The sequence below is a fragment of the Stenella coeruleoalba genome (genome assembly GCF_951394435.1).
Source record: "Stenella coeruleoalba genome assembly, chromosome: 13".
Classification (NCBI taxonomy): domain Eukaryota; kingdom Metazoa; phylum Chordata; class Mammalia; order Artiodactyla; family Delphinidae; genus Stenella; species Stenella coeruleoalba.
Genome location: NC_137159.1, coordinates 70,924,266 through 70,941,506, shown reverse-complemented (window position 1 = coordinate 70,941,506; position 17,241 = coordinate 70,924,266). Strand labels below are relative to the sequence as shown.

The following is a 17,241-nucleotide window of genomic DNA, read 5'->3' as shown; positions in this document are numbered from 1 at the left end:
ACTAAGGGGTTGAGAACAGAACTGGCTAGTGGTGGGAACTGACTACTAAGGGGAAGAGCCATCCTGGGGACACCAGAATTTGGCCTTGTCAGAGGAGAGAGACTGCCTTAACATCTCATTAATACCCCTAGCATCTAGCTGAGACACCACAGAAAGGCTTTGCCTTAGGAGTTAGATTCATTCTAACAAAACCTAAAACCAAGAACGACAAGATCTGCAAGGGGGACAGAATTTGCAGGCTGAGTCCTGCCAAATTAGAAGGGCTTGGGAAACACTTTGGGTTTCCTTCAGATCCTTGCTATTAAAGCAAAAAGTCAAACCTGCACAAGTTCAATGTAATCTGCCAATAACTGAACTGCCTGCTGAAACAAAACCAACATTCTTCTGAGGCAAATAAACAAATGTAGAGTCTCTATAATGTATTGTCTACAATGTCTGGTGTTAAATCAAAAATCACTACTCATACAAAGAAACAACAATGTGATCCACAGTCAAGAAAAAAGCAGTCCATAGAAACTGAACCCAAGATGGCTCAGATATTGGACAAAGACTGTAAAGCTGCTATTATCACTATTGCAAAGAGATAAAGAAAAATATGTTCAAAATGAGTAAATAGAGAATCTCAGCAAAGAACTGGAACTACACAAAAGAACCAAATGCAAATTCTACAACTGAAAAGTAGTGAATTGAAAACTTCACTTGGTAGATTTAACAGCAGATTGAAATCAGATCAATAGAGACTATGCAATCTGAAAAACAGAGGAAAATGGAAGAAAAATAAACAGTCTCAAGGACTATGGGAAAAAACAAAATGGTCTAATATATACGTAATTGGAGTCCCAGAAGGAAAAGAGAGTGAAAATAGGGCCAAAAAAAATTGGAAGAAATAACGGTTTAAAAAAAAACTTCCCATATTTGATGAAAAACACCTGCTTACCAATCCAAGAAAATCAACAAACCCCAAGTAGGATAAATATAGAGAACCACACCTAGGCACATAGCACAACTGCTGAAAATCAAAGATAAACTCTTGAAAGTAGCTGGAGGAAAAAAAGGACACATTATATATAAAGGAATAAGAGTAAGAACAGGTGCTAACATCTCATGGGACACAACAGAGGCCAGAAGAGAATGAACCAGTGTCTTCAAAGCGCTGAAAGAAAGTTAATCTCTAACAGTTATTTACACCTCTTGGACAAATCACTACTACTCTTTGATGTCCTCATATCTGAAATGAGAATGATACCTGCCACACATTGTTAAGAGTCTCATATGAGTGAAGCATGTAAACTTCTCCAGAAGTTTAATTGGTTAATTTAATTTAAATGGTTAAGTATCATGATTGCATACATATAGGTACAAACTATGTACCTATATAGTCTATGTATTCAAAAGAATAGAAAAGTGGCAAACCAATATCAATCTTATCTGGTCTTGAAATAGACGCTACTGATGCCCAATTCAGCCTGTCAGCCAAGGATAAAACCTGTCTTCTAGTAGAAGGGGTGACATCTTGTTAGAAGGAAATTCAGCACAAAAGATTAAATAAAATCCCACTTGATAATTAAGAACAACTCTTTATAGTATAGCTACATTATTTGAAATGCTAAAAATTCCCAAAATATCAGATATATTCATAAGAAAAAATGCATTATTCATGCCACCACTTACTTTCGAATGTATCTATAATTAAGAGTTGACTGAACTTCCCTGGTGGCATAGTGGTTAGGAATCTGCCTGCCAGCCTTTCTCACCTTCTGAGATGGCCCACACTCTATCTATGAAGTGTGTTTCTCCCAAGGCCACTCTCACCTTCTGAGATGGCCCACACTCTGTCTGTGGAGAGTGCTTCTCTCTAAATAAATCTACTTTAGGACTTCCCTGGTGGCGCAGTGGTTAAGAATATGCCTGCCAATGCAGGGGACGTGGGTTCGATCCCTAGTGCGGGAATATCCCACATGCTGCGGAGCAACTAAGCCTGTGCGCCACAACTACTGAGCCTGCACTCTAGAACCTGCGAGCCACAACTACTGAAGCCCGCACGCCCTAGAGCCCGCGAGCCGCAACTACTGAGCCCACGTGCAGCAACTACTGAAGCCCATGTGCTCTAGGGCCCGCGTGCCACAACTACTGACCCTGTGTGCTGCAACTACTGAAGCCTGCACACCTAGAGCCCATGCTCTGCAACAAGAGAAGCCACCACAATGAGAAGCCTGCGCACCGCAACGAAGAGTAACCCCCACTTGCTACAACTAGAGAAAGCCTGCGCGCAGCAATGAAGGCCCAACGCAGTCCAAAAATAAATAAATAAATAAATAAATAAAATCCACTTCTTACCTAAAAAAAAAAAGAATCTGCCTGCCAATGCAGGGGACATGGGTTTGAGCCCTGGTCCGGGAAGATTCCACATGCCATGAAGCAACTAAGCCCCTGCGCCACTACTGAGCCTGCGCTCTAGAGCCCACAAGCCACAACTACTGAAGCCCGCATGCCTAGAGCCCGTGCTCCACAAGAGAAGCTACCGCAATAAGAAGCCCAAGCACCTCAAAGAGTAGTCCCCACTCACCACAACTACAGAAAGCCCGCACGTAGCAACAAAGACCCAAAGCAGCCAAAAATTAATTCCTTTTTTTAAAAAGAAAAAAAATCTTTTTTAAAAAAGGAGTTGACTATAATTTGTTGTTTAGGTAGTCTCCCCCCTTAAAATTATTCTAGATTATTAAATTCTAAAAAATGACCATCTATTCAGGTTGCCATGTTAGTCCATCCTTCTATTGCCTACGTGATCGGTGAGACCGAACTTTTACGTATGACAGGCTGGATTCTGCAATGATAGTCTCCTGGTCTCTAACTGTACCCCCATGGGCTACGATATAGGATTATATTAGCTATGGCAAGGCAATTTTGCCAAAGTAATGCCTTCATCTGATTATGCATACAAATGTAACCAAAGGTGGTTTTAAAGAAAATCTTTGTCCCATTTAAGTAAGTATATAGTAAGTGTTGTTAAACTTGATGATCATCAGGATCACCTATAGAGATTTTTCAAAATACAGGTTCCTCGGCTCCATCAAAACATTAAGCTTCCGGTAGGTCTGGAGCCCAGCAATTTGTATTTTGAAGAATTTCCCCAGGTAATTCTGATGAGCAGCCAGATCTGGTCTAAAACAGACAGCAGACAAATATCACACATACACACACACTCATTCTCTCCCTCTCTCTCCCATTCTTTCTTTCTTACTAGCTTCGGAAAAGAAAGCTTATTCTAATGAGAAATTCCTATTACTATTTTGCTTCTCATAATTTACACTAAAATTTGGTATGGTCAGCCTTGACACAAACTCTAAAACAATAAAATGCCAGGTTACCTGGAACATCTCACTGATCCCTTCTCCAGTTTGAGCCGAGGTTTCGAAGTACAGGAACCCTTTGCTTTCAGCCCAAAGACGTCCTTCACTTTCATCAACACAGCGGTGCTTAGCACAGTCGATCTGAAATTAAAAGTTGGGGGCAGGGGGAGAGAAGATTCCAACCTTGTCCCACTAGCATAGGCCCAGTAGGTCTCTGTCAATCCTTTGCTGAGGCAAACACTCTTCTTAAGTGAACCCCAGCACTAGCATATAAAATTATCAGGAACAAAAAAGATTAAAAAATTACTTATATTGAATGTGGACTGATTTTCTGTGGCGAAACCACAAGTGCCTGATACCAGCATTCTCCTTTGAGAACACTGCTGCTGCTCACCTCTGTGAAAGCTGGTTTCATCACATCTGCCACGCCTGAGGGCCATGGTCTGCCCTTCACACCTTTCCACAGTCCACATTTCACCTAATTGCTTCCCCTCCTCCAGTCAGGTCAGAGTGTTATTATTAGGCTCCACCTCTCCTGCTCAGTCACCAATATCCTCCCCAAGTATGGCACCAGTGAAAAAAAATGGATAAAAGTCCTGATATGCCAGGCTTTATTTTTTAACTGTTTTTGTTTTAGGGACCTTTGTTTTGAAAAGCTGTTGATTCCTGTATTACAGATTGCAGAACTTTTTTCTTTTTATTTATTCCCCAAAACTCAGCCACACTCTTCCCATAATGAACCTAGAAAGTTAAGCACGCCGTTTCCAAAGCAGTTACCTTGTTGGCACACACTGCAAATACAATATTTTCCATGTTTCCATGAGGTCCAAGATCTTGCTTCATTTCTGCCAGCCATGCATCAAGGGCATCAAAGGAATCTTTCTGCCCAACATCATAGACCAGTATCACACCCTGTGTGTCCTTGTAAAACTCATTACGAACCTTTACATAAAAGAACAGGTGCACAAAATGTAGGTATTATGATTTTATAAAAGTATATCTCACAGTCATTGACTTAGCAAAGTGTGTTCTTTTGTGTATTCATAGTGTTTTCTAATTGTTACTACTGGCCTTTGGAGGGCTTTTTATAAAATCAAAGTAAAATAATAATAATTTTAAAAGTCTCTTAGTATAGAAGGACTTGTGATGGAACTGACGGCCTCCTGCCCCACCCCTCCTCACCTCCAGTTCCACTCCCCAGAGGCGATTAATCTTTCATTGTTGTTAGTAGGCCTTTAGAAGAACGCAAATTATATAGCATTCTTCTTAAGGAGAACTAGGAAGGTGAATGAATAATTTAAAAGAACTTAAGGCAAAAAATGACACAAGTATCAGCAGTAGGTACAGCCATTTATATATCACATCCCAAAGCTGGCTTCCCCCAGGATGCTAGGCAGAACCTCCCTATGACTCTTGGGTCTCTATAGCAACTCTAGAACTCCAAACTCTGAGTGTCTGTGTGATGCAGTGGAAAAGAGCATGGGCTCTGGAGTCAGATCTGGGTTTACACTTACTTACTAGTTGTGTGATCTTGGGCAAGTCACATAACCTCTCTGCATCTCAGTTTCCTCATCTGTAAAATGGGGATAACACTACTTACTTCACAGGGTTATTATGAGGATTAAATGAGATAATGAAGGCAGAGCACCTACATAGTGCCTGGAAAACAATGTGTATCAGTACCTTCTCCTTTCCTTCCTTGCATTCATTCTGACTGTCCTCCTTTGATGTTCTTATTAAAAATGGCAACTGAGGACTTCCCTGGTGGTGCAGTGGTTAAGAAGCCGCCTGCCAATGCAGGGGACATGGGTTCGAGCCCTGGTCCGGGAAGATCCCACATGCCGTGGAGCAACTAAGCCCGTGTGCCACAACTACTGAGCCTGTGTTTCTACAGCCCACATGCCACAACTGAAGCGCGCGTGCCCTGAGCCTGTACTCCACAACAAGAGAAGCCACCACAATGAGAAGCCCATGCACTGCAACGAAGAGTAGCCCCCGCTCGCCGCAACTAGAGAAAGCCCGCGCACAGCAACGAAGACCCAACGCAGCCAAAAATAAATAAACAAATAAATAAATAAATGTTCCTTTTAAAAAAAAAAGGCAACTGACCTCTGGGGCATATCTTCAATTCTGGGAAGAGGCAACATGAAGTACAGGGCGCAATAAAGTGGTAGAGGCGCTAACGTGACAGGTTAGGCAGATAAGGAACAACACTGACAGACTGGGGTTTTCAGGCCAAAATTCCAGTAAGAATCCTGACAGAGGCCATGTATTATATGTTCTTTTCAGAAAATTCCAGTAAGTACTCAGACTCACGCTGGATATGTAGTAAGAATGAAGACATCTCTCACACATCTGGCATGAAGTGTCTATAGGTTTCTGAGCATAGAGAGACACCTGGACCAAGAATGTAAGTGCCTCTTAATTTATATAAACATAGAAAGCTATCCCCTAAAATCAAAACCAACAAAATTGGAACGAATTTAATGTGATGAAGACCAGGAAGGTGTCTTCTATCCTCAGTACTCATGGCCGTTAGCCCTCCTGCAGGAGTTAAATAGAGTTTTCCCTTCTGTCTAGAAACTCCTGCTGCCTGGGCTCCCACACACCACATTCTCCTGGTTCTTAACTGATCTCTCTCCCACCGACTCCTCTTCTCTCCATTGCTCCCACTCCAGTCTGCCTCCACAATTCCAAACCCTGTCCTGGGCCCTCGTCCCTTCTTTGTTATCCTTCCTCCCAACTCAGCAAAATCAACCACTTGCGCGGTTTCAACTGTGAGAACCTCCAAGCTGAGTCCTTTCATCAGCTTCTAGACCCACATTTCCAATGAGCTCTAGACTTCCAGCTGAATGTCCTGTTGGAAACTCAGATTCCATCTGCACAACAGGAAACCCTCCAATTCATTCCTTCCTAAACTTTTCCTTCTCTTGAACTTCTAATGAAAGCAGCACACCCTTGCTGAACCACTCAGGTTGAAAGCCTGGTGTTAGCCTCTGCTGCTCTTCTGTTCCTTTGCCCAGCAGATTCAAACAGTTCTGTAGAAGCCGCCTCTGCCATGCTTCTTGCACTGTCACTTCCTTTCCATTTTCATTGCCAACATTATCTCTTGACTGCACAACTGCAAGAGTCTTCTAAGCAATCTCCCTAGCAACGTTATATATTGTGCATATGTATCTTTTTAAAGCCCCGGCTCAAAAATTCTTTATTGTTTCCCTACTGCCCACCCTCCAAAGTTCAAACTCTTTTAATTGATATTAACAGTGTCTGATCAGTCCTCCACCAACTTCCCAGCTTGATCCCCCTCCTGTTCCCTGTACTTCAAACTGGATAATCTCTCATTCCCCAAACCTGTCCTACACCTTCCTAACTCCACCTGGAAATGGATACCTCTTCATCTTTCATTTTCTAAGATCTAGCTATAATGCTGTATCTTTCATGTAGCTTCTTCTTCCCCCTTTCTCACCATCTAATCCCCTCCACCTGCAAAACAGAATGCAATCTCTACGTCCCCTGGAATACCACAGCATTCCGTACTTCTAATAGCACTCATGTCACTTCCTGTCTGGTTTCATAGTTAATAGCATATCCAGCTGTCTTCCCCACTAGACTGTAAGCGACGTGAAGGAACATATCTTTGTGTCACCCCCTGGGCCTAGCAGGTATAAGTATTTGTATAATCAAATGGCTGAATGTGCTATAGTAGAGAACAAAAGTAGAGGCCAAAAGGGAAAAGAATTCCAAAATCAGATCATGCTGTTCAGAGGGAGATTTGTGTGTAAAAAGAGAATTAAATGAGCTCAATGGATTTCTCTTTCAAGGGACTCAAGTTCAAATCTGGGTTCGGCAACTAGCTGTCATCTTGAGTAAGTGACTTTATTACCTCAAGCCTTAGTTTCTGTAAAATGGAAAGGTCAAAGTTGATGCCTCAGTGGTCCCTAGAGTTCCATGAGTCTTACCTCCCCAAACAGCTTTCTACTGTAGTCCTGGCAGACTTGCCGCATCCGAAGTTTAATTAAATAGGATGCTAAGGGAACTGGAATTATTTAATTTTAAAGCAGAGATGGCAAACTTTCTAGCTTGTAGGTTAGAGAGAGTTGTTAGTTTAATATCACTCAGGCCTCAGAAAGTTTTAATAGACGCACTAACTCATCCCAATAAACCCCAGAATTCAGCTGTGTGCACCAGTGGAAGCAAGACTCGTGGTAAAATACAGGCCATCATTCTCTTGGGAGTCCCCTCTCTGACAATTTCCTCCGAGATTGCTATCTGACACACTAAGCAGACTGTCTTTTCTCAGCAGGCCCTTTGGGTAAAACTGTCAAACGGACTGGTGACAATGGAAGCTTCAATGGAGGACAGACGCTAAGGATTTGAGGAAGCCAGGGACCTTGAGAATCACTGTGGATGCCTCACTAGGTGTGTGCTGGGCACAGGTGTACTCTGGTCAGTTTAGGGCTTAGAAAGAAGATGATGGCTTTGGTCTCGTCAAATAGGAGGGTTTGAGCTACAGACAGCAAATACTTGACCAAAAAGGAGAGATCAAGGCTATTTTGGAGAAAAGGTACTTCAGAAGTGGTGATTTCAAGGTGCTTCTATTAATTATACTTCTGTTTTTGTGAGCTGCTAAAAAATAGCTATTGCAATTTTGGGTTGCATTAATAAGAGTCTAGTGTCTAATGATAGAAGTAACAGAACGCTCAGTCTTTTTCACTAGTTAGACAATATCTGGAATGTTGTGTTCAGTTCTCAGCTCCCTATCAGCTACCTAGAGGTTATCCACACAGGATGCTGATTGGTCTAGCTGTGGCAGGAATAAAAAATGTTTTACCTGGAAAGGTGCAGATTAACAAATATTAGGAAGGTTCTCTTGTAGAAGCACAGACTCAGGCTATGTTGCCTCAAAAACAAGGCCAGAATCAGTAGCAAATTCAAAGGAAGGCAGCCTTCATAACAGAGAAGTTGTTAATGTAGAGTTTTTAACTCTGTAAAAGATTAACTCATGAAGTAGTGAGACCCTATCATTAGACATACTCATTCTCCAAACTTAACAGTCTGCACCACTCAAAACTGTCCTGTGTATTATACTGTCCCTGGATTCCCACCAACCTACATAACTCTTACTTCTCCATCAAGACTCAGTTTAAATGTTGCTTCCTTCAACAGGATTTCCTGACCTTCCAGACAAGCTAGGTGTGGGTATTAAATGCTCCCAAGCATTCTGTTCTTTGTTTACTATGTGTCTTCTCTGACATAATTATGTGTCATGAAAACTGGGGCTGTGTATTTTCAGTGTGCAGCATAGAAACTGGCATACTGTTATCTGGTGAATGAATGATGGCCATCAATCAGGGATGCTACAGAAAGAAATCCTACAATGACAGAAGTCTGGACCACATAATCCTCAGGCATCTTCTAACTTTCCACTTACATGACTTTGGTGTAATCTAAGGTTTATGTTAGCATTTCTGGTAGTTAGAATCTATGTCAAACTTTGGTCACCTAGAGCCTCCATTCCTTTTTCACTGACAATATTCTACACTTGTAAAATTGATTTAATCCCCTGTAAGGCTTCACATTTGAAAGGAATTCATTTAACCTAAATATTTGGGTATATTCACAAGATGGAAGATTATATAGCCATTAAAAGTGACGTTTCCTGTGGGAAGATGGAGTACATGTGCTTTTCCCTATGCCTTCCGCTAAGTACAAGTAAAAATCCAGGATGCTATATATATAAAACATACAGAGACTTCCCTGGCGGTCCAGTGGTTAAGACTCCACACTTCCACTGCAGGGAGCACAGGTTCAATCCCTGCTCGGGGAACTAAGATCCCGCATGCCACATGGCACGGCCAAAAGAAACCAAAGAAAAAACCCCAAAAAACAAAAGAAACAAAAAGAAGATTCTGGAAGGTGGGAAGAAGAAGGCAGACAAGCTGGGTACCTCAGGACCTGAGGAATGACACAGCAGTGAGTTCCCTGGGTTTTCTTTTGCCTCATGTATCCAAACCTTAGAGCAGAAGTACAACCTGGAAATGCCAATGGGTACAGACCAATAAAAAGCCTAACAAAAGCCTGCTCTCTTTAGTGAAGGATCAGGAAAAATGATAACCACTCTTCTTCAGCCTGACACCTCAGAAAAGCTCTGTCTCACCACTCCCACCCACTTAAGCAAAGGCTGAGTGGAAATTTTAGAAAAATAAATTACTGAAAAATAGAATGAATGAAATAAAAAGCCTAGTATTACAGTTGGGCTGAAGAGCAGAATGGAGGAGACAATGGAAAGAATCAGTGAAATGGAAGGCAAAACAATAATGACCTAATCTGAACAACGGAGAGAAAATAAACTAAAATAAGGAAAGAAAAGAAAAAGAAAAAAAGAAAAAAACAGAGCCTCACGGACCTGTGAGACTATAATAAGATCAGAGTCCTGGAAGGAGAGGAGAAACATGGTGGGGCTGAAAAGTACTTAGAGAAATAATGGATGAAAACTTCCCAAATTTGGCAGGAGGCATAAACCTACAGATTCAAGCTGAGAAAACCCCAAACAGGAAAAACTCAAAGAAATCCATGCCAAAAGACATAATTAAACCTGTAAAAATTAAAGACAAAGGAAAAATATCATGAAAGCGGTCAGAGAAAAAAATGACACCTCTCTGAACCTAAATAAGTTAACCTTCCCAATAAATATCCCATTCCTCAGAAACCCCACTTCTTCCCTGAGAGTGGTGAAATTACAGGGGATTAAGAGGCTCAGTGAGTACAAGAGGTGGCCTCAAAACCGCAAATGATAAGGAAATCTAAGTAGAGAAGAGGAATATTATCATAAGAGGAGAAATGATTCTCATATAACATGAAATAACTTTGCATGGTGCTCAAGAGAAATTAGAGAAAACAGCAAAGTAGGAAGTTTTCTGTGATATGTACTATTTTCCCATGAGATACAATGTTTAAAAAACTGCTCTTTCTTAAATGCAGAGTTGAAACAATTTTACGGCAGGAATTTCTAAGTTTAAGATGAAATGGACCTGATCTCATATAAAAAAGTATTGACAATGTTAAAAAAAAAAATGGGGGAAAAAAACATTTCAAATGACAGCAGATTTTTCATCAGAAACCATGAGGCCAGAGGAAAGAAGCACACTATTTTTCAAGTGTTGAAAAAAAAGAAAAATTGTAGCCGAGAAAATTGTAACAGAGCAAGACACTATGGGGACTTTTCAGGACAGACCCCTCCCCCATATCCTCTGCTGTACCTCCTCTCTGAAGTACCTAGATAATAGTATCTGATGCACACTTCCTGAGTTGTTTTACAGATGCTAAAACCACCAATGGAAGAAATTAATTACTTGATGATCATGAGCACAAAGGCCCCCAGACCTACTGGTGCCGAAGGATTGATAATGTTAATTCCTATTATTCTGCCCTGTTATCCCACCATCAACCAATCAGAGAATTGTGCACAAGCTGATCACATACCCTGTGCGGGGGGGTTGGAGGGGGGCGCCCTTGCTTTTAAAAATGCTTTGCTGAAATCCTTCGGGGAGTTCGGGGTTTCTTTTTCCAGCATTAGCTGTCCGGGACTACCTGCTTGGCACCCTGCAATAACTGCTGTACTTTCCTTCACCACAACCTATTGTCAGTAGAATTGGATTTACTGCGCACAGGCGAGTGGACCCAAGTTTGGTTTGGTAACAATATCAAACCAGAATCCCATAACCTGCAAAAAAAAAATTCTCCAGGGCCAAAGGATAAATCAAAACATTCTTAATCAAGGAAAACTAAGAGAATCTGTTGCCAGCAGACCTACACTAAAAGAATGGCTAAAGGAGTCCTCCACACAGAAAGGAAATGATAAAAGAAGGAACCCTGGAACATAACAAAGGATGAAAGAACAGAGTAAGTAAAAATACAGGTGAATTCAATATGCTTTCCTTCTCTCTTAAGTTCTCTAAATTATGTTTGACAGTTAAGCAAAAATTAAACACTGTTGTGCTTCTAATATACTTAGAGAAAATATTTAAGACAATTATATTATAAATGGGAGAGGATAAAAGGGCGTAAAAGAAGGAAAAGTTTCTACACTCCACTCAAACTGTTAAAGTAACACCACCAGTAGCCTGTGATAACTTATATAATAACTAGAGTATCCACTAATAAAGCTATGCAGAAAGATTTACTCAAAAACACTATAGAGGGGCTTCCCTGGTAGCACAGTGGTTAAGAATCCACCTGCCAATGCAGGGAACATGGGTTCAATGCCTGGTCCAGGAAGATCCCACATGCCGTGGAGCAGCTAACCCACGAGCCGCAACTACTGAAGCCCATGTGCCTAGAGCCCGTGCTCCACAACAAGAGAAGCCACCGCAATGAGAAGTCCACACACCGCAACGAAGAGTAGCCCCCACTCGCCACAACTAGAGAAAGCCTGCGCGCGGCAACAAAGACCCAATGCAGCCAAAAATAAAATAAAATAAATAAATTTATTTAAAAAACACTTGACAAATCAAAATGGAATTCAAAAAATGTTCAAGTAACCCACAGGAAGGCAGGAAAAAGAAAACAGAAATGAAAAATGGAAAACAAGGGCTTCCCTGGTGGCACAGTGGTTAAGAATCCACCTGCCAATGCAGGGGACAGGTTTGAGCCCTGGTCCGGGAAGATCCCACATGCCACAGAGCAACTAAGCCTGTGCACCACAACTACTGAGCCTGCGCTCTAGAGCTCACAAGCCACAACTACTGAGCCCACGTGCCACAACAACTGAAGCCCGCGTGTCTAGAGCCCGTGTTCCACAACAGGAGAAGCCACCACAATGAGAAGCCCATGCACCGCAACGAAGAGTAGCCCCCGCTCATCACAACTAGAGAAAGCCCGCGGGCAGCAACAAAGACCCAAAGCAGCCAAAAATAAATAAATAAATTCATTTTTTAAAAAAATGGAAAACAAACAAACAAAAATAATAAACTTAAACGCTCACATATCAATAACTACATAAGAGTAGGTGATCTAAGGACAGAAATTGGCATAATACATTAAAAAACATGATTGAACTATGTATTGTCTTATCATTTCAAATATAATGATATAAGCAGGCTGAAAGTGCAAGGATAGAAAAAGATGTATCATGCAAATATTAATCAAAGGAAAGCAGAAATGTCTATATTAATATCAGATAAAACAGACATTAGAAAGAAAATTACCAGAGACACAGGGGGGACAGGATATAATAATAAAATTATATAATGAAGGCATAGCAATCCTAAATGTATATGCACCAAACAAGAGAGCTGCAAAATATGTGAAGCAAAAATCAATAGAACTAAAAGGAGAAACAGACAAATCCACAATTAATGTTGGAAACTTCAAAACCCCTCTTTTAGCAACTGACAGAACTAAACAGAAAATCAGCAAGGATATAAAAGTACTCAACAACACCACTGACCAACAGGCTCTAATAAGTATTTATAGAACACTTTATCCAACAGTAGCAGAATATACATTCTTTTCAAGCACCCATGTAACATATACCAAGATAGACCACGTCCTGGGCCATGAAAAAGAAACCTCAACAAATTTTTAAAAACTGAAATCATATAGTGTGTTCTCTGATCACAATGAAATCAAACTAGAAATCAATAACAGAAAGATAACAGGAAAATTTCTAACACTTGGAAACTAAGCAACACACTTCTAAATAATCCACAGGCCAAACAGAAAATCTCAAGGGAAATTTTTAAAAAAAGCTGAATGAATGAGATGAAAATGAAAATACAACATATCAAAATTTGTGGGATACAGCTACGTAGTACTGAGAGGGGAATTTATAATACTAAATGCATACATTAGAAAAGAAGGTCTCAAATCCATAATCTAAGCTCCCACCTCAAGAACCTAGAACAAGAAGAGTAGAATAAACCCAAAGCAAGCAGAAGGGAGGAAATAAATGAAAAACCCAAGGAAGGAAAAACAAAAGATAAAGGCCATGAGATTGATTTTGAGACTACTTAGGACTGATAAGCAGATGAAAGTAAACCAAGTGAGGCTGCTTTCGCTTCTTCTGGGGAGAGAGCACACATGACTGAGGAGTGCACTGGAAAATTGCTCTAGAACACTGCTACAAAGGGTTCATTTCTGAATTCCTAAGTTCCTGTACCTATGTAATTATCTTTTCACATTCTGGGCTAAGGCACAAAGTAAAAAGCAACAGTCCTTTGAAGGTTAAAATATCTTATCTAAGTGTTTGAAACATTAGCAACAAAATTTCCTACCACTATTTAAGGGGACAGCACAGAAGACCAACAGATATCCATTAAGGTAAAGCTCCGAAGGGAAGCCACAAACACCAGCTAAATTTACCTATTTTTACACATGACTTGAATACTGGTTGTTCGGTAATTCGGGATCTCTCCTTCAACCCACTGACAATACTGGATATAGGTTTTCTCAAAAAGTCTTTCTTACCTCGTAGAAGAAGGGATGTCCAGCCATATCGAAGATGTTAACTTTGATTTCTCTGTCTCTGACTTGTACCCTGAAATGTTCAAATGCAAACAATCCCAAAGAAGGTCGTGGCTTCTGTATTCATGTTAATATCATTTATGTCGCTTATGAATTTCAAAAGGTTATGTGTATGAAATTTAAAAGAGGTACTTTCTTAGTGCCTCTTCTTGATTCCAGATAATCTTTACAACAGGAGCCACAACCTGGCAGGTGGCTCCTGTTTTAAGAACCCTGAACTCACTTGGAATAAACACCCTCATTTAGCCTCACCTTACCTCGACACTTCAGTCCACACCCCGTAACAAACAAATAGTAGCTACTACTGTGGTGCTAAAAAAAAAAATGGATTAGGGACAGTAGGAGCAAGATGAAGGAAAACAAAATTGTTTTACTTCACTTAGTAAGACATCGTAATTACTACTGGTTATGCTTGGTTACCATGCAGTACAATAAATAGTATAAAATAAACAGTATAAAGATGTATATTATTAATGTTGATTGTTTAATTTTCCTATGCCCTTCATCTGAGCAAGAACAATAGTCAATTTGTTTTCAGAAATTTTGAAATACAGAAGAGAACAAAAAGGGAAGTAACAACCATTCATGTTAGAATTAACTACTGTTAACATCACAGTATACTTGCTTCCAGTCCTTTTATTTTTTTAAAGAAAAATCACTATTACTGTTTCTATAGCAAAGGCGGCTGGTTGGGGATGGCTGACGGAGTAACGGGGCAACGGGGCAGGCCGCGGGACCCTCGAAGGATTGTGCGTGACTGCAGGCAGCCTCCTTTGGGAGGCCGTTTCCATTCTTTTTTCACCTCGGTCCCCACCCCAGGACTCTGGGCCTCGTTTTCTTATCTGGAAAGAAGGGTGTGGAGTCGTCTCCCCGCCCACACTCAGTGGTGTTAGGGCAAACCGAGGGCAAGCTCCCCAGCAAAGGTGCTGACCTGGCATGCGGTCCCTGTGGCTCCTGTGTGGCCCCATTTCTGCCCTCTGGAGCAGCAGAGCCCACGCACCAGATGTTACAGAACCTCCCTATCTTGGCTGCCCATCTCTGCAAATATGTGACCAGACTAGAATGGTCAACCCCAGGAGAGGCTGGACACAGAAGGCACTGCCCTGCCTTTGAGAAACCTGGAACAACTGGGGGAGACACAGCTGTGTAGGTAAAGAATACCTGGATGGCAGAGGAGACAAGATTCTGTAGATAAACCCCACACTCACATGTGCACCCAACCAGGAGAGCAGAGGAGTGACTGGTCTCCACCATGGGGCCAAGGGCTGCCACCTTCCCTCCTCCTCCTTCTTTAGGACAGCTTTACTTTAGTATAATTGATGTACAGTAAGCTGCGCATGTTTAAAGTATATAATTTGATGAGTTTGACATATGTCTGCGCCTGTGAAGCCATCACCACAGTCAAGACAATGAACATATCACTCATTTCCTTGGGCCCCTTTGAAACCCCTCCTTCCTGCCCTTCCTGCCCTACTTAGCCAACCACTGATCTGCTATCAGTCACTATTAGGTCAGTTTACTTTTTCTAGAATTGGATATATGTGGAATCATACCATGTGTTCACTTTTTTGTCTACCTTCGTTTACTCAACATTATTATTTTAGGGTTTATCTATGTTGCTGCATATATGAATAGCTTGTTCCTTTTGTTGCTGAGTAGTATTCCATCATATGAATATGCCACAGTTTGTTTATCCATTAATCTGTTGATGGACAGTTGAGTTGTTTCTAACTTGGCGCTACTAGAAATATAGCTTCTATGAATGTTCACATACAAAAAAAAATTAAAATCACTATTGGAAAATGAATGAATGAAACTTCATAAATAATTCAAACACTAAAGAAAAGAAGAAAGATGAAAGTTTAAAAGTTATCCCAAATCCTACCACCCAGAAGAAAAACCTTCATTAATATAGATGAACATTACTGTAGACTTCTTTGTGTACATAGATAAGACTGATAGACATAAATATTTTTATAAAATTGGGATTATATTAATTTAAAAGCGTAAAATTTACATTTCACTGAATTTAACAAAAGAAAAAAAAAGAAACTGATGTAAACTGGGAGGAATTATTGAGCTTTAAATATAAATGCTCTTTACTACAGAAACAGTATTTCCTAAAAACATTCCTGTAAGGTTAAAAATGGAGATTATTAGCAATAAATTAACAGATTAAAGTTATGTTTTTTTAAGTAGCATGTTTCAGTTTAGACAGCATTGATAAGAGTCCCTCCCATGGACTACAAGGACAGCAGCACCTGCTCCCACTGTTTCTATGCTACCTCCTGGCTTATTTATGATTATTGTTCCCTGTCCAAGTTTATAATATCCTCTATTACTTTTTTTTCACTTTTTTTTCTACTTTCTTTTCTGAAACCATAATTCCTACAGTTGTTTTATATTACTTGTATATTTCAATCAAACTAACTACTAATCATCATGATTTCTTCATTCCTGAATTCTCTGCCATATTTCATCAATTCTAAGATGCAAATTTGTTTTCATTTTAACATCTGTGAAATCAGGATCCATCTTACAAAAGACAGTGTGAGAACAGCAAAACAAAACAACAACAGAGTTTGAGAGCATCTGCATTAGATCTCGTGTAACAATTTATATTAGAAAGTCTTGCCAGATAGCAGCTGAGAAGGGATGGAACTGAAGTTTATAAAATCAGGAAGTAACACAAATGTGTTCACAAATTGCAACTCAAAAGAGGTCAATTTAATTCAGAAGTCTGACAGAGGAAATTACCTTAAGAAAAATGGTAATTCATTACCTCAAGCCAGTGCTTGCTTTCCTAAATTGTGGCCTGAAGACCACCTGCATCATTATATGGAAATATGGGGAGGGTGTTTAAAATGTAGTCCTGTGCCCCACCTCAGATCCCGTGAATCAAAATCTTAGTGGGTGGGTCTTAGGAATATTCATTTTCACAAACTCTACAACTAATTCTTAAGTATACTGAAATCTGAAGGATGGAGTGGGAATCTATTTTTGTTTTGTTTTGTTTTTTAACATTTTTATTGGAATATAATTGCTTTACAATGGTGTGTTAGTTTCTGCTTTATAACAAAGTGAATCAGCTATACATATACGAATCTATTGTTTTGACTGCCCAAAAGAGTACCCTCCTTCTCCCAACTGTGGTTTAAATGGGTTCTTCCATCTTCTTTTTTGATGCCACTCTGCTGGCCACAGCTAACTGAGCTGGGGAAAGGCACCTATCTCCACCTGGACAATCAAAACCTTACCTGGTATTTTTTAAATTTGTGATTAGTTTTGGTAAACTTGAGAGCTACCAGCAGCTGTGGAGAAGGAGCCAAAAGGTAGAGAGAGATACGTCATGAAAGGACCAGGTTAT

General features: G+C 40.4%; 1 protein-coding gene across 2 annotated transcripts in view; it reads right to left on the bottom strand.

Annotated features, from left to right (window-relative positions):
* DNAJC27 (DnaJ heat shock protein family (Hsp40) member C27) overlaps positions 1-17,241 on the bottom strand; it is a 39,385-nt gene that overhangs the window by 10,327 nt on the left and 11,817 nt on the right. For both annotated transcript variants that reach the window (XM_079940801.1, XM_079940802.1), the window contains exons 3-5: positions 13,818-13,887; positions 4,128-4,292; positions 3,369-3,491 (exon numbers count right to left, since the gene is read on the bottom strand). In XM_079940801.1, the coding sequence (XP_079796927.1) occupies positions 3,369-3,491; positions 4,128-4,292; positions 13,818-13,887 (358 nt within the window). The remainder of the gene's footprint in view (positions 1-3,368; positions 3,492-4,127; positions 4,293-13,817; positions 13,888-17,241) is intronic.